Consider the following 25,213-nt stretch of genomic DNA (forward strand, 5'->3'; position numbering starts at 1 on the left):
TCGGAATGTTCTCCCTCTTCTGAAAATTTTACAAGAATATCGGCGGACTTCAATCGAAATATTTCACACCCAATTAAATCAAAACTAAAAAAATTGGTTTAGATTTAGTGTTCAGCAGTATGAACTACCAATTGAAAACTTTACTAGGTTCTACAGAAGATCCTACAGAGATTTTGAAAAAGTCTGGGGTATACAAAACCTCGTGTCCTCATTGCGATAAAACATACATCGGACAAACAAAGTGAACACTAGACATTCGTTTCAAGGAACATATCTCAGAAATAGCGAAAGCATCCAAAGAATTGGAAAAGGGACTACCACATCACTTCAAGTCAAAAGTTGCAGAACATGCCTTTTTTGAACATCATGAACTCACTACTAATGACATTAAAATCTTAAGACAAATTTCCAATCCATGGAAATTAGATTCAGCAGAAAGTTTAGAAATATTCAAATATAACTCCATCTCTTTATTAAACCGAGACCAAGGGAATAGATCTTCTTGACTTTTTCAGTCACTACCCATATCCAAGATAAAAACAAACATAGAAAACACTTAATTCTTCCAGGTTTTCTGTTACCTATTTTTTCCTTTTCAAATTTTTTTGTTCCTTTTGTGGTTTACCTACTTAGGTTTGTATAAAAGGAACTTCACTGCAGCATTCTTTCAATAAACTTATAAAACCGATACACTGAAGAAGGATGTAAATAACATTCCGAAATACGTATTATAACGTTTGATATACTTTCGGAAAAATAGTGACTGTGAAAATAGTGACTTTGTGAGAGTGTAATGACGTGACAGTGGAATTCAACGGTACAACAACAGTACTATTAGTGATTTCTACTAGCTTAGACTCGTTTAAAAGCTACTATTGGGTTGTGAATCAAGTTCGAAAATCAATTGACTGTCCCTTTCGGTTTCGAAAATATTAAAACATAAATGACGCTACCGACAAAATGCATTTATTTTCATTCCGTTCAAATTTCTACGAGATGGCCAATAACCGATTATAATAAACTTAGGATCATTTAAAAACTGGTATTATGTTGTAAATCAAGTTTGAAGATCAATTGGCTGTCACTTCCGGCTCCGGAGATATAACGATATAAGTAACGTAACCGACAAAACGGGTTTTTTCTATCACCGAATGCCATTTGGCAAAATTGTCATTTCTCTGAATGCCATTTCGCCGAATCCTGCTATTTCTGAATATCGTATTGGAATTGATTTCATGTAACGAAAAATGAAAGATGATAGCCTTCACGTCCATTAGGGTGACCCAAAATTTTACATCTGAAGTATAACCTATTCTAAATAATGGATAAAGTCATTTTCACATGCTTAGCTCAATAACAATACTATTTTGATTGAACTTTCCAGATTGATTTAGAATCCTTAGAATGGAAATTTCAGGTAAGTTAACTTTATTACTTACTAATTAACTTATTGGTGTATCTAACGGAAAATTTTTGCGGTACTTTTCCGTTAACTGAACGCAATTACTAATGCATCAATTTAGTTTGTGAGTTGTCCAACTTGGCTGCTGCTCGCTCGGACCTAATTGGTATGCGAGAGAGATTACACTGCCGGAATATTTTAATGTTTGTGGCTAGAAAATCGTATGCCCACGACCGGTTTTTTGCATAATAAAATTTAAACTGACACTAATATTTCAATAACCACATTAGGTTCTGATTACTGCCGACGTCGGTCATTATTATCATGTGTTTATTTCTCTGGGCAGCCGACTACCTTGAATGGTTTGTAGTCCTCGTCGAAAAACCGAAGAAGGAAGCGATTAATTTACAAAATTCGTTAAACTATGGACAATCAGTTATCGAGAGCCATGGCACTAAGTATGTATGTTTAATTTTTCGCGGTAATTGTTATCAATATTTGATGTTGCCCAAATGAACAGAATTATTTTCGATTGCTCAGGTAAAAAAAGAAATTAATCAGATTATTGTGAAGTATAGGTTTTTAATTCAATTCTAAATTATAGAATTATAAATTAATGAAACAATTAAGAGAAGTTCTGTTTGAAACTTTTTTTAATGAATTTATAATTATTGAAAAAGCACGCCGCTTATTTTTGTGTGTACATATTTAGAGTTTACAAACGATTGCATACATCTTCTTCTCGGACACCATTACTGTTCCATAATAGTTTCCGAGTTAAGGCGGTTAGAAGAAAGTGTATGCAAAAAACATATTCGCCCTTCATAAAAATTAGTCTTGAGTCAAAATTATGGATTTTCGTACTGAAGATTTGAGCAAAGTTTCACTTTTTGCCACCTTATCTGCTGTTAATTTCTGGAATTGGTCATAATCCAAAACGCTCCAAACTTCAGCCAATTGAATTCAGAGAAATAACTGACGCTCTAGATGTTTTGCAATCTCGGATGATCCAATTGTCATGTCCTATCTAATTAACAGAAGCTACTTTATTAAAAAACGCGCATAACAGATTTTTTTCGGATGGAAATGCTTTTCTGTAGATGTAAATTTGAATGGAAACTTCATAATAGTGTGTTATTTTCGATTGCTATTCAAAGCGGATCAATGTAAAATTAAGCTTAGCTAGAACAAGGAAAAATACATTAAAACATATTGTAACACCGATCGCAAGGAACGCTTCATTTCCAACTGACTGTGATCGGGAATAATCCGGCAACCTTTGTTTCGGCCACTCATTGTTCATTCAGCACACCATCCGCTCGTTGCAGCAGGACAATTGCGAAATTAATTTGATCCCGTTTTTTTTGTTTCAATATTTCATCGGCTTTTTGAATCATTTATTATTCTGTTTTATTTTCTCCCGCGCGGACTCAACCAGTGGAATATTAAACGGTTATTCGGTGTCGAGTGAGTGAGAGCACGATTTCGCTACGGAAATTGAGCGTCGCATTGTTTAAATAATAGATCCCATTCATTCGCACCGGGAATGTTTAGCGCTGACAAAACATCGTACACAACAAGCAATCGGAAAACAGCATACCAGCTTTTCTTTATCAGTTCGGTCGGAAGGCAAATAGCAAACTGAACTAAAATTGTTGATTTTTTCCGTCGCCTGGCAAAATGCGTTATCCGTCTTCCTGAGTTGAGTTACCGATGATGGGATTTGTCTTTCATATCACAATCGGAGAATATTTTACCGGTGCTTGGTGCGAGCATTTTGTATGAAAAGGTGAATCAAACAAATATCAGTTGCTTACTTCGAATTGAATCGCACTGCTGTTCGATGATTCCAAGTGACTTTTACTTCATTCTCCTTTTGTGACGCTGAATGTGTATCAACACGCAGGACAGTATCAAAGTGGTTTTTGTTCGATCGATGATAAGTTTTATGGTATTTGAACAATAATTGATATTATGTCAATTCGGTACACAGTCGTTCGTTGATGTGATGGTCTCACACACCTCTTGTTTACTTTGTCGGAATGAAAAGAAAACATTTTTTCAACACGATGAGAAATGTCAATAGTCATCTAGAGATACAGCAAAAATAAAATTTGGTTGAGAAGCGATAGTTCTTGATTCGATTCATAGAATACAGCAGTGTCTCGAAAGGTAAATATAGTATGTCAGATATGATTTGGACGCATTAACGACGGGTTGTCTGTTTTGATACTGGCTTTGTCATCGTAGAGCAAACAACGTGGTGACTTTACTGATAGCCTAGTGCTGTAACAAAAACGTTTTTGTTATGTGCTTATTCCCCGAAGTTAATCGAATTATAACTGATTGAAAAGTAATCCTTTGTTTTAGCGGTTCGAAAGATAATTTCTATGTTTTCTAGACCAACCAATTCATTTAAATTGAAGATAACGTAAATGTGACAATACGCTAAATAACAATACGTGTTAATTGTGGAAAAAACGTGTGCAAAATTGGACGTAATAATTAAAAAAAACTGTACTGTTACTGTCAAAATGTAACTGTTATTTGACAATAAAAACTGAATGCTAGCACCCTGTCTGAAGTTACGAAAAGGGTCTAGTCATTCTGAACAAAACACATTGGATGACAAGTTAAAATTAGAACACTTGGGAGACTCGTTGTCCGATAAGAAAATTAATCTAAATGGCTCATGCCTTCTGTATAATGCCACGCGAGTTTTTGAATGAACTAGAATACGTTGGTACAACTTAGAACGCTCGAGTAGAGAAGTGCTGGTAAAACCACCCATAATAACCTTACGAACAAATACTAAGAAAGAGAAAGAGTTTTTTCAATTCCGATGTGTAGTATACGGTAACGATCTTAAGGGGCAGGTAGGGTTTAACACTTTTTAAAAATCTTTTTTGTTTCTTTCTATTTTCTTATAGTAAAACATTTCAAGAATATTCTGTGAAATTTTCAAGGCTATCGAAACAAAACTCAGCAAGTTATAGGCTTTTATCTTTGCTTATCTCATATCAGAGATGTCTATCTCCTCTGTGTGACGAAGAGCAAGAAAAATTTCTCCCCTCGCACTGACAACTTCAACGAGAGCTCTTCTCTTTCACATTTATACACCACTGTTGTGTAAGTGTGCACGCATCATGAGTGCGTTTGTTTATTTCCTTTTACCTCTTCCACTGAATCGCACCAAAGTGCTAGAGCATTAGCTAATAAATTCTCTGAGGTGGATGCAGATACTTTCACAGAGGTGTACACGCCGGTGAGCACTCTGCTGTATGGTTTTCGTAGATGAAGCGTGGACACGCAAAATCAGTAAAATAAAACAATTTATGGTAAAATTTTCGGTTTTCCTTCCAAATTTTTCATAGCAAGGCCAGATCTACTCTCTATTAATTGAAGTTCACAGAAGTGCTCGCTCACCATCACGCGCCAGTGGTCACTTGGGTGTATTTAGACGAGAGCGCGTGTGAGCGATTCATGCGAAGAGAATGTGTTTCACTCGCGCCAGCTGCTTTAACCACAAGCACACACTCAAATGCTGTCTATTCGACACTGAGAAGAAGTGCGCTTTCCTCTTTGTACGGTGCTTCGTTTTTTTCATCCTCGGTGTGGCAAAAATCTGACTCTAGCGTGTATAACTCTGGTGAAATGCCATCTCTGTCTCATATTGCGAAGAAGTAAGAGCTTGACATACAGGCCCAAGATTTCTGCTTCGATTGATTTAAAAACTTGTCAAAACATTCTTGAAATGTTTCATTATAACAAAATATAAAAGTAAAAATATGGGTTTTTGATAATGTTAGAGCCTACGGGACATATTTGCTCACCAAAATTAAGGCGATAATCGAATATTCACGGAACGACCGAAATTAGCTCTGCGCCTAATTCGTATTACTGTTTTTGAATTAGTTGATTTTAACAACAAAATTTCCAAAATAACTATAAAATTAGTTAAAATTTAGAATTTACTGTGCTGAAAAAAACTCTTATTTTTAGAGAATGTGTTTAGTTGGCGAATATTCTGGACACAAACCAGCAATATTTCAATCCAACACGAAATTCTCATTGACAACTAATTTCGTTATTAAAATCAGAAACTTTGATTCTATTTATCTATCACCGTCATTACTGAAGGACAGTAGTGTCAAAGCAAAACAATCCATTAAAAGCTAAGAGGGACAGTCTTGTTGAAACTGCTCGCAAATTGTTTAGATGTTTTTCGCATGTGTTACGATATATCCCTATATAAATTTCTAAACCGATATGTAAAAGTTACGTAAACTGTTAGTGGAAAGTGTATTTATTCAGAATGTGTGCGCAGTTGAAGCGATTGTGGGTAATAATGTTTTTACGCGAAACAGTGAAGTGAGTTTCGATTGCACTCTAATTGTACACGTCAAATGATGTTTTTTTGTATCTTCTCATTCCGGGCTACGCCGTCCGGTGTATACTTGTATTCGGTTTTTGTTTTCCGAGTGCTCAAAGTTTTCAGTGAGAGAGTCGATTTCGCGAAGTCGAATGAAGAAAACAGCGATTTAGAAGTAAAATTTTTCAAAAAGAAGTTTATGTTTCGCTTATGTCTTTTTCTCCAATACAACATCGTATTTATACCTGCAAATATAGAAAAGATAACCGCGACTGAAATTTTTTTCGGTAGTAGTGTGCCATCTAGTGGCTAGTAGTCATTACGATGTTAACGAGCGCCATATAGCTGCTAATTGCAAAAACCAATTCAACCATTTATGTTGGTTGAAAACAACGTTTTATTTCTCTAATTCAACTAAAAAATTAGTTGAATGGATATGAAGCGTGCCTTAGCTAAGCAAAGAAAGCACGTTTAATTGGTGAATTCAACTAAAAAAAATAGCCATTTCAACAAATATTTTATTATTATTAAGAGAATTAGAATTAAAAAATCTAATTTAGCAAAAGTAAGATTTTTTTAGTTGTCTCAAAAAATAACTAACTAAAATCAGAAAATCAACTAATTTTTTCGCCAAAATGCTAATTTCGGTCTTTCCGTGTTGTTGAGATTTACAAAAAAATTACAAGATTGTATGCAAGACACAACCGAGCATAATTACATTAAAAATCAAACAATTTGAAGATTCCCATAATAAAAACAAAAAGAAAGATGATGGTGGATGCACTGAACTAACAACTTATTTAACTGACTAGCTTAGGCGCTTAAATTGTTTGCGAATGAGGAAACTGACAAACGATTTTTTTTCATAATAATTGAGTTTTTAACCCTTTCCACATTTTTTGTTTTGGATTTTGTATTAACCACTGGATATGAAGTCAAGTTCCACAGTTTGGATCATATTATAACTTGATGTTAATAATATATGAACCAGTTCTGTCGTAGTCACAACGCATTTGGCAATCAGACGCTTTTTGTTTCGATGCAAATAATAATTGAGCTCAGACTGGCGGCAATACTCGAGGGGTCCTATTGAAATAATACATGTAAAAAAGCAGATCACCTTATCTTGAGTTTTTCTTTGATATTGTATGTTATTGCATCTAATAAGTTTAATTTTATTTGTGAGTCTGTGCACCTCAATTGTACTAAACCGAGAAGGCCGCTTTAAGACAACTTTCAGAACTTTATTCACAATTTTTTCAAGCGTTTTACTCCTGGTGGAAAAACACGGCGCTTAACGATTTATTGTTTTTAGTACACTTAATCTGGATTTTACTTGATTAAACCATATCAGTTTCTAACTAATTCAATTAATGTTGGCATATTCCAAGAAAAATAAGTATCTATGATTATATTCATAACACAACTTGAAGATTCCAGTATGTTCATATCTTTTTTTACCCTTCTTTCAGAAATCGCAAAAATAATTAGGATTAATTCAGGAAAATTTGAAAAAAATATCAAATCTTCCGATTCTTCCGATCAAACTCAAGTGAATTAAACAAAACCAACAAAAAAATTGCTAAATACATTGGGGTATTTCAAAAGAACCGGTAACCACGCTGATTTGGTTCTTCAATTGCTGAATGATATATGAGATTCTCAAGCGAACACGGCGCGCCGCAGACAGCAGGAACTTGCACCAACACACAATGAAAAATCGACAACCCAGTGAGCGAACGCATGTACAATCCAGTCATTACCTCACTGAACAAACTACTTATTTCATTCACAGGCAAGCATCAACTAGACAAAGAAATGTTATGCAGCGTATATTTATAGATTAATCTTGTACTAAGCTTCATACTACGCAGAACGATGCGGTGTTTTTATGCATGACGCAAAACCTCCTATGCCGAACGAAGCAGATTGTTGAAACTAAAGTTATAGACAAACGATCTAAACCGTCGGCCGTGCACAAAAAATCAAGAGAATGACATCATTTTGGTCAGCTATGATTGGTGGATGAAATCATAGGTCGATTCAAACCAATTTTTCAATAGTATGCTATTGAAATACTGAAACCACGTTGCCATACATGTACAAATTAAAAGTTTTTGAATGGATATTTGTTAAATTATATCAATCCATCAACGAATGACTGAGTTCTCAACGCAGCTATTTTTGAAACTGCTTGAAATCTGAATATATCTGAAGTAATAAATTGTTTCCTTCGATTTCCTAGACAAAAAACTTCAAACGCGTTTTTCTCGAAAGCTGGAAATGCGTGGACTTTCAGCAGAACAACGTCGAAAAATTGTGTACAAATGGTGCACAGAATGCGGACTGTCACTGAGAAAGATAGCAAAAATGGAAGGAGTAAGTGAAAAAGTCGTGCGAAATGCAATCAGGAAGTTCGAGGATAAACAGAAAACGGGTCGAAAAAAGGTCCTGCTAACCCTCAGTTGGATAAACGTATACTAAAGGCGTTCGAGCAAAAGAAGGAGGTTTCAGTTCGGGATGTGGCCAAAAAAGTTGGCACTTCGAAGTCAAATGTTCTTCGTGCTAAAGAACGTTTGAATCTTCGAACCTATAAGAAACAGAAACAACCAAAACGTAGTCCGAAACAAGAAGCATCGATCAGGCCGAGGGTTCGAAAGCTGTACAATACGATTCTTGCTGGAAATTTGAACTGCATAATCATGGACGACGAAACCTACGTGAAACTCGATTACAAATCCTTGCCGGGACCACAATATTATACGGTGCGAGAAGGGCAAGTGTTAAACCAGTTCGAGACATCGATTGAAGTCGAAAAATTTGGTAAGAAAGCTATGGTCTGGCAAGCAATTTGTAGCTGCGGTGAGATTTCGAAACCCTTCATCACCACTGATTCAATGAACAGCGAAATATACATCAAGGAATGTATACAAAAACGACTTCTACCCATGGTTCGAAGCCACAAGGATCCTATTGTCTTCTGGCCAGATCTTGCTTCTTGCCACTACTCGAAATCAACGGTAGAATGGTATACTACCAAAAATGTCACTTTCGTCCCAAAAGACATGAATCCACCAAATTGCCCACAACTTCGACCAATTGAGCAATTTTGGGCATTAACGAAGGCACATCTTAGGAAACATGTCTCGGCAGCCGAAACCATTCAACAATTCGAAAAAGATTGGAAAAAAAGTGTCAAAACTTGCCGCCAAGGAGTCTGTACCGAATTTAATGAGGAACGTTCGCAAGAAGGTGCTCCAGCTGCTCTACAATGGCTATGTAGCAAATGTTGAGAATAATATTCTGTTGTTGTAGTCTCAGTATATCGAATAAAATTTGAATATCTAACACTCGTGAATTATTTACAGCGAAATCAAAGTGCGTCCATACTTTCTGGGACAGTCTTTAAACAACAACCAAAAATAAAAAAAATCAAACAGAATCGTTGCGGTCTAGAAAAACTTCTACTCTATCTATGCTGCTTCGATATGTTGACTTCTGATTAGTCTGCGCTGAGATACAGTGGACACTGCAAATCATGATTTTTAGGAAGCGTTCTCAAAAATCCATCGATTTATTTCTCAATATTTTTTCACGAAAAAATTACAAAATGTTGTTCAAATGATGCTTAATATTATGCAAAACGTTTGAGTTTATTTTGCTGAACGATAGTTCTGAAAAACACAATCGCGAAAATGATGTTTTTTGATCATTTAGATAGACCTTGCGCCTACCTACCCTACTACCCTAACATTCGTGAAGACATCGAACAACTCAGAGCAACGGTTAAAGCATAATGAAGAAAGTCAAATAATATTACATTAATTAGCAGCAGTGGTGCTAGATATATAAAAATCGAATTGCTTTGCGTTCTTGAAAGGTTTTCTTCCTAGTTAAATTTTCTACGAAGATAACACTTGCACCGGTTTTTACAACTTGTCGGGTGATAATATAAGCAAGGAATCATTACAAAACTTGGTTTTAAACTGGTGAGAGAAGATATTTAGATAGTTGAGTTTTTTGACACATGCAGTGGACTTTTCCATTTGTCTGATAATCACAGAAAATATTGTAGCTTTTTTCATGGCAACTGCAGATTAAAAGACTTGTATCTTCACAGAATAGCAATTTCTAAATAACTAACCCGTTTGATTAGATTTGGACGATCTTACAGTTCAGATAACTATTAAATTTCGATTAAATAAACTGGAAATCGGACATACCCGAGTATGGCGATTCAATGCATAGGGCGTTGGTCTTAAAAACCATTTGTATGTTTGAGTACCCGACTTGTAAGGATTCTTAGTGTCGTGTGGTTTGCTGAAACAGAATGGTCGAATATCACAAAAGAAATGTAATACCAAGACTTTGCTTACATGTTGTTCAAACACTTTCGAATGTTTGATTCTATGTCTAGAGGAGCATCACCAGTGGATAATCCCAAAGGTTTTTTTGCTTTCATCATAACTAACATTACGTAACCAGATTTTCAACGATATCCAACACAGATAAAAATATTTTGTGAATTTACATCTATTTTAATGCACATATTTGGAGCAGGAAATTAAACATAAAGTTACTTTGCAGTTCTGTACGTTTCGATATATTATGAACGCAAAACTAAGCGTTAATTGAAAGATATAGCTATATTGATTGAAAAACCAATGCAATCCAATTTAATTTTGCATCGATGATTGTTACCAATCAAACTTTTGATTCAATTGATGTCTATTTCATATTACTACAGATTTAAATGTCGTGTAACTTTCACCATTTCTTTCTGTGAAGTCGCGTAGGCACTCATTGTAGTTTGTTATGTCTTATATGAATGTTCATGCAGTCGTATAAATCTTGAACAATGTATTTGAAAATAAATATTCACATTAGTAACGAATACGTAGAGATTTTGGTCGAAAAAGTATGTTAACTGTTTTTTAGTATGAATCATTCTGAAACTCCAATGGTTTTTGCACCGCGTCCTTTGGAAACCATTTACCGTATACACTTAGAAAAATTAACATCTCTATAGATGCACATAAAAGGAGCGTCGTGATTCACTTACATTCACAATTGAAAGCATGTAAAGATGAGTCACATCATTAACTTCACAGTTAATTTAGCTGAAGTTTACATCGAAATAGATGCAAAATTTATTTTTGAATGTTAGAAGATGTAATATTGTGTCATCACCGAAGAAATTACGGCATGCTTGAATTTACATCAAGCGAAAATTTCATTTTTTCTAAGAGTGTACTATTTAAAAAATATAATGAATACAACACTGTTGTCAATACAGCCTAATCTTTTCCATCGATCCCAGAGTTTTGACCATCGAAAATTTTTGCACGATGATCTGTTGGGAAACTATCTCTTCCATTTCTTGGAAACTGTTCGAATCTCTTGAAAACGCGGTCACGATGCATCTGTTCAAGCCCGTAAAAAAACGCACAAATTTCGAAAGGTATCACATTCTTTCCCATATAATGCCAGCCGAGAGCAACAGTTCTGTACAGTCAATGTGAGGGTACCACATGTGTTGATAATTTACTCCCGACGACCAATGAAACAAAAAAAAAACAGCAGAATAACTTACGAAGTTAATCTCCGATTATGCTTTTCTTTCAAACACTGCACCGTTGGAAAATATTGCTGTTTCCCTCTATGAACGCCTGTTTCACCGTTGCTTTATGCTGAAAATGGAAAAACAAAGGACCGCTCACAAAAGCGCTCAGCGTGTCGTCTAATGACTTTTGTCAATATTTGCCATCTGAAGTGTGTTCAGTTTTCTCAACGACCGATGACACTGCTGGAGAGTAATTTCCGGTAGCCACTTGTGAAGTATAATTAACGTAACGTTTCGGCGTTTTGAGCTACGCAATCGTTCGAATCGAATCAAGAGTGTTCAGATCCTGCTGTTATCTTAGTTCACTGTTGAGTAGATTGCCCGGGGTAGTGTTTTGAAGAATCATTAACAATGTGTCATTTTATTTTAAAACACATTGAAATAGTTTTTCTGTACTCTCGATTTTCACTTGTGGTTTACTAACTTCAACAACAGAAAACAAACTTCATTTGTCTTGTGAACAAAATCACCTTCGTCGTAATTCGTAATTTCTCAAGTTACTACAACGAGTAAAATGTTTTTTTTCGTCCATATGTCCAATTACATGATTCAGAGACAGTCATGATTCTTTTCGGGTGTCTAACGAAGCATCCCGGGACAGATGTTTCTTGTCTGCCATATTTTAGTACCTTCGTTTATGTTTTGTTTTTTTTTTGCTCTTCATTATTCTTCTTTGTTCCAAAGAACAAATGTGAAGAAACAAAACCACAATTCATAAACCTTAGGCCGACGAATGAACTAAACGCTACAAAAAATGTAAATGAGATCTCAGCTAAAAAAAGGGACTTGAACTGTTTGTTCTAATCCTGATGGTAGTTAATTTATTGACTGCCGCTCGCCGAAAGGAAGTCCACACTCGTAAATATCCTTTTACGGAATACTGTTCATGCTCATTTGTTTACTTCATGGGAATGTTACAAAAGCCAGATTACTTTATCCCGGTTTCATGTTATCCCGCCCCGAGCGATAAAGTGTGAAATCAGTGCTGCCAGCGTTGGGATGCGTTTTTGTCCGGGAATCCCAATCCAATTTGTCGCGTAACATCACACGAAAATGGGTGCTCCCGCGAGGTGAACTTTTTGTTCTAAATACGAAAGTTCGTCTGATTCGCTCTTGTGCATCTGACGTTGTTATGTTATGTGCGACCACCCTTCTGCAGATTGGGTGTGAAACAATAGATTTAAATTCGGAAACACAACAAGCAACTATTGTTTGGAGGGTAACAAAGAAACCGGCACGATGACGTTGATTCAAACGGATATTATTCGGAAAATCCTGTTCCTATATGAGGAAAGCGTATGCACGCTGCATGTTTAGCAGTCGTAGAACGATGTGGAAATTTGGTAGGATAGTACCGTAATCGGAAGTGACATTGACATGTTGAATGGTATCGAAAAACAGTATCTCGTTTTGGCTGTCTTTTCGAGACTCGGATTTCTCATGAAAATTTACTTACGAAAGGACACTGATGCACAGAAGTTCATTATCTCGTTGGATTTCTAGTGGAGGACCACTGAAAACAATGGCCGTATTAAACTTGATACAAAACATATAATCGAAATAATAAACAACTCAACAACCGTTCTGTTTCGTGCTCTGTGAAAAACTAACCAATCAAAGTTTGTTCGAATTACGTGTGTTTTGCGAAAGTTTCAAACAGATTGCTTCTTTCAGAAAAATGATTGTTGATCCGAAGAAAATTTCGGGCACAATCATACGGTTTTTGAGTACCCAACGCGTTTGCAAACTACTGTAGACGAGATTACATTTTTGTGGAACGATAGCGACGGATAAAAATCATGCTACGGAAACGCCCCAAGACCAAATTAATTAATATCTTCCGTAATGTCACACTCGGACTATTTGGGCAAAGGATGCAGTAATTATGCTGGACCACGTCCTAACGCAAACCGGACGTCTTTTAATGGTTATGACATCCGGATGTTGGCATGCTCTGTCTCTTCTGGTTGTATGGAGCTTATTCCAACGGCAATCCTGGCTGAGTTTTTGATTATTGTTTCACAAGTGTTTTTTTTATAGCCATTGATTATTTGTGATCAGATGCAGGTCTCGAATTGTTGAGCTGCATTACATTAAGCTAGAAAAACACTAGATAAAGCAATCTATTGAAATAATGACTCCCCGGGTCGGAATTTCAAAATACAAGGCGCTGGGAGGATTCCCATATTGTCAATAGGATCATAGTAATTATTCAAATAAGATCATAGTATTTATTAGACATAACAAGTGAAAGTTAAATTTTCTGAAACAGAAGGTCAATTTTTGCATCAGAAAGTAATTCCCTGACTTTCCTTTACTATCGAGTGATCTCACTTTGCGGGCTACATTTACAACCTTCGACATTTTTCGATCCATCTCTCCCCATTACTCGCGAGATGATATTTTTCCGCACACTTCAGAATAATAAACTTTAAGGTGTCGTCAAATGGTGAGATAATAAAATGATCAAAAGTTACTATCTTATATCGTGTGTCTTTGATGACCCTTGGGCCAGTGTATCGTGTAGACTGAGACTCATTATACATTAGTAGAAAAATGACAGGGTGCAGCCCATTTATAATCGTGCATCAAAAAAATTTCCTTCTTTGTTTTACTTTAAAAACTGCTAAAAAATTACCCAACTTGTTCAATTTAGAGTTTGCATTTGATTGAAAAAAACAACTGACTAATACAACTGAGAAATCTGCGACTAAAATATTCTTATTTCAATCGATAACTGTTCTGTTTTCCTTCTAACTAACTATGCAGTTTTGGCATTTCTGGATGATAGTTTTAATTGTATAGCAGGTATAACAAAGCCAGGTATGAGATATGTGACTTAATAAATACGATTCACTCCATTCTAATAAAAAGGCGGAGCTGAAGACTTGTGCGTAAGTGAAAAATAAGAGATGTTTCTGAACTTTACTAGGAAAAGAAGAACAACTTTTAACGACTGTACTATAAAAAAATGCAACAAATGAAAATGATAACCGAAAATTCATTCAAAGCTGGATATTTTTGAATCTTTCTGTGAATAAATACTAGGCTGAATAGCTTGGTTTTTGCAAAATAGATTTATTTAATCATTTTTGGTAAGAAAGCTATGGTCTGGCAAGCAATTTGTAGCTGCGGTAAGATTTCGAAACCCTTCATCACCACTACTTCAAAGAACAGCGAAATATACATCAAGGAATGTTTACAAAAACGACTTCTACTCATGATTCGAAGCCACAAGGATCCTGTTGCCTTCTAGCCAGATCTTGCTTCTTATCACTACTCGAAATCAACGGTAGAATGGTATACTACCAAAAATGTCGCTTTCGTCCCAAAAGACATGAATCCACCAAATTGCCCACAACTTCGACCAATTGAGGAATTTTGGGTTTTAACGAAGGCACATCTTAAAAAACATGTCTCGGCAGCCGAAACCATTCAACAGTTCGAAAAAGATTGGAAAAAAGTGTCAAAACTTGTCACCAAGAAGTCTGTACGGAATTTAATGAGGAACTTTCGCAAGAAGGTGCGTCAGCTAATCTACAATGGTTAAGTAGCAAAAGTTGAGAACAATATTCTATTGTTGTAGTCTAATATTATCAGTATATCGAATAAAATTTGAATATCTAACACTTGTGAATTATTTACAGCGAAATCAAAGTGCGTCCATACTTTCTGGGACAGTCTTTAGTCTAAATGCTTGCACCTTGAACTTCACACTACCCATAAAGTCCTGTGCAACAATTACGCCATCTTTCTTACGCACTTTCATCCTCCTTTTCCACAAATCTTTGTCGTTTTTGAAGATCTTTCCGTAGCTTTCCCTTCATTATCGCTCAAAACTTTTCTATTGATCGAAGTCCGCTCGAGTTCACCGGATTTACTTCCTTCGTTACAAAAACAACGTTAGTGAGACCGTATGAAGGGCAGCAAGTGCTTCTGGAGGCTTTTATTCACATATTTGACGGTTGATAGTATATGTCGTTATGTACGGCTTGCCGAATTCGCCGCATCTACAGAACAAGTACTTCTTGGATAATTTGTCGACCTTCTTCTACCGAAACTTCTCCGAAACATCCAAACAAGGCTTGGAAAATGCCTTCGTTTATAAAAAAAGGGGTGTGATTTTTATCGGTGGTGAATTTTACCCGTTGAACTTTGAAAATCAATTCGCCGAATTTGTTTTCCTGTCGAAAAAATCGTACTTGCATCAATTAATGAGGACTTCTCATCTAAAGTATTTATTAAACGACCTTTCTCGTAGAAGTGACCATTTTCGAGATATTTAGACATGAAACATGAGCTCGGGTTTTTGTTGATTTGCACCGTTTAAACAAGTTAAGTAATTCTAGGCTTATGAAAATAGTTATAATACAATTAAAAGTTTCCAGTTTCCAAGTTTGAACGTTATAATTGGAGAGATTGTTAACTCAATTTAAATGAATGAGTTTCTTTCCTATTAATTCACTAATGGTCAGTGAATGCGAAACATGATTGATTTTGATGCAGTTCTCAAACTGACACTGAATAAGTATTTAAATGCAATCGAATGTCTAGTACTTGTTAGAAACAATGCAATAAATAATTATCTCTAAATATTTAAAAACGTGAATTGATTACAAGTTTTAATAAATTTTATAAATTAATAAATAAATAAATTGTAAAACTATGAGTTTTACAGGTGACATAATTATACAAACGATACTATTCAAAACTACTTTTTTTTTTTTTTTTTTTTAAATAACTATTTATTGGAATATGAGTTAAAATTAAATTATTAAGATTTAAATTGGGTGTTCAGCCACAAGTGGTGACTTTTCAGCCCTGTTATATATATATATATGATTTGGTTATTACCATGAAGACATCATTTGCTTCCGCAATTCTGAGATTTTTGTGTAGGGAAAATTCTAAACCTACTTGTATTGTGTAATGGGGAAAAGGAACTTATATACTAACTTACTAACTAATACAGAGAGCGAATCGATTCAATTGAAGATTGCATCGATTTTTGTCGGAGTTTGCTTATAATATTATGTGACATTACATCTAATGGTTCTATATTTGTGAGTCTGTGTAACTCATTTGTACTAAACCAGGGAGGACGCTTCAGAATCATTTTCAGAATTTTATTCTGAATCCTTTGAAGCGTTTTCTTCCTGGTGGAACAACAGCTTGACCAAATTGGTACCGCATAAAGCATGGCTGGTCTGAAAATTTGTTTATAAATTAACAATTTGTTTTTTAGACAGAGCTTAGAATTTCTGTTTATAAGAGGATATAAACATTTAATATATTTATTACACTTTGCCTGGATTCCTTCAATGTGATCCTTGAAAGTGAGTTTTTTGTCATACGTTAAACCTAAGTATTTAGCTTGATCAGACCATGCCAATTCCAAGCCATTCAATTTGAGAATGTGATTATTGTTTGGTTTAAGAAAAGAAGCTCTTGGCTTGTGAGGAAGGATAATTAATTGCGTTTTTGCTGCATTTGGTTTAATTTTCCATTTTGACAGATAATCACTGAAAATATTTAAACTTCTTTGTAGGCGACTGCAGATCACTCTTAGATTTCTACCTGTGGCTAACAGACTTGTGTCGTCACAGAATAGCGATTTCTGACAACCAACGGGTAGATTTGGAAGATCAGAAGTGAAAATATTATACAAGATTGGAGCTACACTCGAACCCTGCGGAACACCGGCTCGTACGGGTAGCAATTCAGATTTACAATTCTGATAGCTAACCTGAAGAGTACGATCAGTTAAATAATTTTGAATCATTTTGATCAAATAAATAGGAAACTGGAAATCAGACATTTTTGCTATTAAACCTTTGTGCCAAACACTGTCGAATGCTTTTTCTATGTCTAGAAGAGCAACTCCAGTGGATAACCCAGAAGATTTATTTGATTTTATCATGTTCGTTACTCTGACAAGTTGATGAGTAGTTGAATGTTCATGACGAAATCCAAACTGCTCTGGTAAAAAAATTGAATTCTCATTTATATGAGTCATCATTCTTAACAAGATAATTTTTTCAAAAAGTTTACTGATAGAAGAAAGTAAGCTAATTGGGCGATAACTTGATGTTTCTGCTGGGTTTTTATCAGGTTTTAGGATAGGAATTACTTTAGCGTTTTTCCATCTTTTTGGGAAGTAAGCTAATGAAAAACACTTGTTGAAAATTTTAACCAGGAGTCTCAAGGCAACATCGGGAAGATTTTTAATAAGAATATTAAAAATTCCATCATTACCAGGAGCCTTCATGTTTTTAAGTTTTCTAATAATTGACTTAATTTCATCAAAATTCGTCTCAATAATGTCATCGTGTGATAACACTTGGGTTGAAATATGATCATATTTCAGTGAGACTTCATTTTCAATAGGACTCACAACGTTCAAATTAAAATTGTGGACACTCTCGAACTGCTGAGCAAGTTTTTGAGCTTTTTCGCCATTTGTAAGAAGTATTTGATTTCCTTCCTTGAGAGCAGGAATAGGTTTCTGAGGTTTCTTAAGAACCTTAGAAAGTTTCCAGAAAGGTTTAGAATATGGTTTAATTTGTTCAACTTCTTTAGCGAAATTTTCATTTCGCAAAAGAGTAAATCTATGTTTAATTTCTTTTTGTAAATCCTTAACTATGTTTTTCATAGCAGGATCACGAGAACGTTGATATTGTCGTCGACGAACATTCTTCAACCGAATGAGCAGTTGAAGATTGTCATCGATGATAGGAGAATTTAATTTAGTTTGAGCTTTGGGAACTGAAAGATTTCTAGCTTCGATAATATAATGATTCAAATTATCAATTGCTGTGTCGATATCCGCAGAATTTTCTAAAATAGTTTCATGATCCACATGATTTTCAATGTGAGATCTGTAATCCAACCAATTTGCTCTATGATAGTTGAAAATAGAACTAATTGGATTAATTATAGCTTCGTTGGAAAGTCTGAATGTTACAGGAAGATGATCTGAGTCAAAATCAGCATGAGTAATCGGTTCACTACAAATGTGACTTTGATCTGTTAGAACCAGATCAATTGTAGACGGGTTTTTCACGGAAGAGAAACAAGTAGGATTACTGGGATGAAGAACTGTGAAGTAACCAGCTGAGAGTTGATTATGAAGTATTTTACCATTACTGTTATTTTGCCTACAATTCCACTGGACATGCTTAGCATTTAAGTCCCCTATTACGAAAAATTTCGATCGATATCTTGTAAGTTTTTGCAAATCGCCTTTAAAGAAATTTAATTGTTCGCCGGTGCATTGGAATGGCAAATATGCTCCAGCGATGAAATAAATTCCATGAATGGTTTCAACTTCGATTCCCAAGCTTTCAATAACTTTAGTATTGAAAGAAGGTAAAATTCGATGTTTAATTTGCCGTTGGACAAAAATGGCAACTCCACCACCAATTCCAGTAAACCTGTCAAATCGATGAACCACATAATGTGGATTACTTTTCAATTTTACATTTGGTTTAAGAAAAGTTTCTGTCACAATGGCAATATGAATTTTGTGAACTTTGAGAAAATTATAAAATTCATCTTCACTCGATTTCAAAGATCGAGCATTCCAATTTAAAATATTCAAATAATTATTTAACATCACTGTTAAATTTTTAATTCATTATAATATTATTTGCAAATTTCCATCCGATTTGAAATGCTTCAAAAAGTGATGAAGTCGAATTCATTTGGATGATCATTTGAAAAAGTTGATCTTGTAGGTAGATCATTTTATTTTCAGTTATATCGCCTAAATCGACTTCATTTAAAGAAGCGAATGGCATTGAAGGAATATTTGTAGGTAGACTGCCATTAGAAGAAGATGATTTGGCCGGTCTACCTATTAATAAATTGTTTTCGTTAGAAGAAGAACTGCAAGGCGGTCCTGTGTTTTGATTATTTACATTAGAAGAAATAGGAGATAGATTTCTACCTAATATACCAGCATAACTGACATTAGAAGAAGATGATGACGAGGTCGATCTACCTGTCAATAAATTGTTTTCGTTAGAAGACGAATTGGCAGGTGCCTTAGAAGAATTTTCAGGTATGTTCTGTAAATTTAAGGTCGTTGATTTGACTTGTTGTCTAAGCGAACGAGCGTTTAAAATTTTTTCCCTGACAGGACATTTCAAATAATTGGATTTATGATTTCCATTGCAATTTGAACATGAAAATTTATCAGTGGTTTCATTCATTGGACAAACGTCTTTCGAATGCGATTTACCACAATTCAAACACCGTATATCCATATGACAATTTTTGGTTCCATGGCCGAAGCCTTGGCAACGACGACATTGCGTTAAGTTTGCAATACGATTATGCCGTTTATAATGTTCCCAATGAATTTTAATGTGGGAAATGAAACGTACTTTTTCTAAAGTTTTCAAATTGTTTACATCACTTCGATTGAAGTGTATTAGGTAAAGTTCATGGGAAATTCCAGAGCGTGGTTTAGAAGTACCATTCGCTCTTTTTTTCATAAGTATTACTTGGGAAGGGGCAAAACCAAGCAATTCTTTTATTTCATTTTTAATTTCATCAATACTTTGATCATTTGATAATCCTTTCAAGACAGCCTTGAAGGGTCTGTCTGATTTTATATCATATGAATAAAATTTATGAAGTTTTTCGGACAAATATCGAATAAGACGTTCGTAATCTTCCAATCCATCCACCAAGACTCGACATTCTCCTCTTCGTCCGATTTGAAATGAGACTTTTACTTCCGGGAGAAAAGTAGAAAGCTCAGTACGGAATGCTTTGAAGTCGGAAATCATCACCGTCACTGGTGGCATAGATTGATGTTTCTTCCCAGAACGACAAGCGTCCATTTTGGGAATTTTTGAAGAATTTTCTTCTATGTCGCTACAATCGGATTCAGGAAGAATCTCGTAAATATTGTTAGACGGCATAGGATCAACGGAAGGGAAATCCGTCCGTTGTCTTTTATTTTTACATTCAGATTCTATAAGATCGTGAATGTTATTAGAAAAATGTTGAATAACGGATTGTGATTCATTCCGTATTGAATTATTTTTAGTCTTAGGCTTGTTGCCTTTCCGGTTGGACGCAGGCATTTTTGAAATTAATGAAATTTTAAATTAAATTAACTAGGCTAAATTAGTCTTCGATTAGACTCCTAGCTAGCCTTAAAAAAGGCTGATTAATTTCTTAGTCACTCTAATATCACTCTTTGTATCACTTAGTCACTCTAATATCACTCTTTGTATCACTTAGTCACTTAGTTAGTGATTCAGGTAGCCTTGAAAAAGACTGAAGCCTTGAATCAATGAAACTCTAGGTAGCCAGAAAAAAATTCCAGGAGCCAAGAGCTATACGCGTGCGGTGCGAACGACTGTTCAACACCGACTGATTCAAAACTACTTAATTTTTCCAATAACACGATATTCCACTTGCACAGAATTTTACAGGTTGCGAGTGTGATTTGTACTATCGGGTGTTCTGTTCATTTCAGCTCTATGATGTACATTATGGCATGGTCATTGTCATTAGGACTTCATTTGTTTTTGCCATTCTGTGATTTTTCAAGGTAAACTTACTTTTCGTATGGAACGGCGGAGAGAAAGACGGATGGGTAATGTCAAAGACATAACTTGATGACTTGAACAGAAATATAGCTGACATGCTTATTTCATCCTTACGAATATCGATAATCGCACGTATTTCTTGATTTATTGTGTGCATTTTGCTTTGTGTGAATTCGTTTAAATTTGAAAAATACACAACAAATCGTTTGTGGTTAGATTGAGTTAGGAATTTCTCAATATGAGTTAGGAAATGATGTGACATTAATTTCAATAACTTACTGACGTCAATTTCAATAAAATCTCTAAAATACAAGTTATACAGCGATTTGTAAGAATATCCACAACTCGAAAGCCGTCTTCTTGGATTTTTAGATTTCTAAAATAACAAATCAATAACATATTTCTCGCCAAGCGTGAAACAAATCAATAACATATTTCACTCCAGTACTCCTCAACTATTAACCAAATCTATTCCAATCACTGGGAACCTGCGAATATCAGTTTAAACTAAGTAGTAGAATCAGAATCCATTATTATAAAAATCAAAGAAGGGTGGCGTCCGGCGTAAATGCAAAAAAAAAAGTGAAACCGAATATTTTCAATTTGTAATGAAAAATATTCATATTTCTGTATTCTTAGTGATGATTTTTAGGAACTGTAAGAACATGTTTGTGTTATTGTTGTATCTGAAACAGTCATAAATTAAAGATATAGTGAATACTATAATACAAAACTCGGTTTCGGCAGTTTAAATTTGGTAACTCGAAATTTATAAGAATATTAAAAAAAAGCATTTATTAGTTTCATGATAACTGATCGAGTTTGTCAGCTCATAAAGTTGTAGTTTATTGGTTATAAATTGTAACTAAATTGGTCGTCTTAAATAATATGCATAAATGTGCCTGTGAAAAAACTTATGGTTTATAGTCATATATAGATAGGCCTGTTTTACTAGCGAACAAAACGTGTCATAAGCCCACTTCGTACGATACGCTTTGCGCGATGGTTCGTTCAATTCATGCGGTTGAAATTTTGGTCGCCTTATTTTGGCACTGAATTTCACAATAATAGGGACAGAGGTATTTTGGCCAATTCATATATTTTGACCCACCTAACAAACTTTATGGATTTAATCGATGTTAAGTAACCCATGTTGCATCCATTTGAAGCTAATCACATTAAATTAGCTATTGCGGAAGGGTATTTCAAAGATGTTACAACATTCGGTGGATATTTTTACAAAGTGGGTCAAAATAAAATCAATCCTAAAGTTGGCCAAAATACCTCTGTTACCCTATTAGTGTTGAAACAGAAGGTCAAATTCCACTACAGGAATGTAATACCAAGGCTTTGCTTTTGTTAGTTTTGAGTTACTTGTGGTTATCTTATACCGATAATTTCATCATAAATTGTTGAACATATTTCAGGAGGCATAGAGAAAAAAATATGCTGCAACCTTAAATACAACTCGAGATATTCACGATTAAGTTCTACCCATCCTTTCACCGGACGAACTTTGAAAAGGCACCTCATAGTAAAGTAAGATGAATTCATGACAACACTTATAAGCTAATTAACTAACAAATTAAAAACTAGCAAAAAATGTAGATTGCATCGCTATTTGTCGAAGTTTGCTTATAATACCACGTGACATAACATCTAATGGTTTTATATTTATGAGTATGTGCATCTCATTTATGCAAAATCAGGGAGGGTGCATCAAGATAATTTTTAGAATTTTATTCTGAATCCTTTCTTCTTGGCGAAACAACAATTTGATCAAATTGGTACTGCATGGTTGGGTGGAATATTTGTTTAAAAGTTAATAATTTATTTTTGAGACAGAGCTTTGAGTTTCGGTTTAAAAGAGGATAAAATCATGAGATAACTAGTTGCGTGTTAGCTGCATTTTGAGAAATTGTCGTGAAAATTTAGGATTCTTGGTAAACGACTGCATATCTTTTTGGAGATTTCTACTCGTGTCTAGAAGACTTGTATCGTCGTAGAATAGAGATTTCCGACAACCAACGGGAAAATCTGAGGAAAAGATATTGTCCAGGATTGGAGCTAAGCTCGAATCTTGAGGCACAAGATAATAAACTTCCTACAGACAATATAACAGCGCTTAACTAACTGAATGTTTGATCAGTTGCGGTCTACTATAATTATGTAATAAGTTAAACTAGTTAAACGAATATTTCGGAATTGGCACATTTTTTTCGTGCTGGGTCTATTTTCGACAGTCAAGTTCGCGTTTCAAGAATAGAGTAAGAAGGTGAAGGCCAACGATACTTGGAATTAATTTTAGTCTTCTTTTTTATTAAAGCAACTCAGGTTAACATCCTCCGTCGGTGAAGATTTCCCATGCAAAATACTAACCTCAATCTTTTGGCCTCATCGATGAACGGCCGTTTTTCGCCCTCGGTTAGCAGTTTCCACTGGGCTCCCAAGTTTTTGGATATCTCTGAGTTGTGCATCTTCGGGTTGTCTTGTGCCATTTTCCGTCGTTGCCCCCGGGACCACACCATGAATGCATTCATCGGTCGTTTGATGTGCTCACTGGGCCCTACACCGATTACGCCCGTGCTGGAATTGCAATTGTTGCCACTAGTGCTAACCACACTATTGTTGTGGAGTTTGGATGATATTGTCATGTCCATTACGGCGGGTTGAAAGTATAATTTGCTTCCGAATGTATAATACACGAATGAGGTTACACTCGATACTGTCCCCGAACTTTTCTATTCTTCTTCTGTGAACACTGATAACACGCCGGTAATGCGCGTCTGGGTTGTCCCACTTCGCTCGGTTATATCACTCCGTTGTGTACAGCTTTTCATCAGATATTTTGCGAATACAAATTTGTGTGACACAGTCAATTCTCAAGTTATCTATGGCAACAACACCTTATCAATTAGAAACAAAATTGTGCAAAATTACATTTCACTTATCAGCTTTGCAGTTTCGATGCATTCAATGTCGCGCGAAATGTTGTAACAATTCCGATTGGACACCTTACAAACTGGCTGATCACACATGTGTTATTATTCTATCGGTTACAAGCTTATCCGAAAATATCGTACGGCGGTCGTTTTCTTCCTAAGCACGTTTTCGATTGTGACCAAAAATAGAGCTACCAACACCCGGATGAGTTCTTATCAGTTGCGTTACCCCGGCGAGAATAAAACCGATATCACGATGTTTTCAGGTCGGATTCTAAACACATAATGGTTCCATCATAATCTGTTCCACTGTTGATATTTTGATAAAAGACCAACAACCAAATGCGGCCCGAAGAAGCGCTGTACGAGTCATACTGGTGCAATGGATTCGTCGACGACGACGGCATGGCACGAAAAATCAGTCCTCCGAGATCCGCTCACGGTGCAAGGAGGAAAATAAAAAGAAAATCATACACACATTTCTGAATATTCAACAAACACAACAACAAAAAAAAGACAACCAGAAACGTGGCGAGCATCCGAGAAAAACACTGCCTGGTAGAAAAAGAAGAAAACTAGAAAACAGATATCCTTTTTTCCACACGAGCGCTTGAAAAAGATGCGCGCCGAATTTTTCATCTCTTTCGGGCTGCATGCCGACCGCTAGCCGTAGTAGGCACTTGTGGGAGAAGGGAAAAGCGCGTTTTCCCTTTGAGTTCGCCTGTTTTTAATGAGCAGAGCCGGTGCTCTTTCGGTTGATAGTTGTACGCTGAGCATCAGCGAGCATGCAGATCACCGAGAGAACAACACCACATGTGCAACGCTCGGAGAGGACACGGGAGACTGTTTATGCGTTGCGGTCGTGACGGTGATTTGCGTCTTCACTGCGTGTAGTAATTTTCTGTTGTATTTGGGAAAAAGCGGTCCACCATATCACAGGACATGACGGTATGTTGCTTGCTTTTCCACCCACACCTGGTTTCATATCAACGAATTCCATGTTTTTTTGGTACTCTAATTCGAAGTGCCAATTCTAAGGTGATGTAAGATGTGTTCCTAAAATATGAAAATTCGAATGTTGGCTGTTTCGAATTTGTTCATGCTAAAAATAGTGTAAAATTAAAAGCAAAAGGTGGGTGCTTTCATACAGTGCAGTAAAGTAAAATATCGTACTTCTTTGTAAAAACCAATGTTAAGTGAAAATTGTGTTGTATTGGCAAAGGGTAACTTGATCCGCGACTGGACCAACTTGATCTTTTCTGATAAATTTCTGTTTTGGAAGTTGAAAGCATCAAACACGACCTACAC

The 25,213-nt window shown here is 35.5% G+C and overlaps 1 protein-coding gene across 1 annotated transcript in view; it reads right to left on the reverse strand.

The window, feature by feature from the left end:
- The window catches only part of LOC131437189 (transcription factor SOX-14), a 33,213-nt gene extending 8,952 nt beyond the window's left edge, over nucleotides 1-24,261 (reverse strand). Inside the window, exon 1 of the mRNA XM_058606366.1 lies at nucleotides 23,343-24,261. Within this exon, the coding sequence (XP_058462349.1) occupies nucleotides 23,343-23,623 (281 nt within the window). The 5' untranslated portion in view covers nucleotides 23,624-24,261. The remainder of the gene's footprint in view (nucleotides 1-23,342) is intronic.
- Nucleotides 24,262-25,213: the final 952 nt, after the last annotated feature.

Source organism: Malaya genurostris, chromosome 3 (assembly GCF_030247185.1).
Source record: "Malaya genurostris strain Urasoe2022 chromosome 3, Malgen_1.1, whole genome shotgun sequence".
NCBI lineage: Eukaryota > Metazoa > Arthropoda > Insecta > Diptera > Culicidae > Malaya > Malaya genurostris.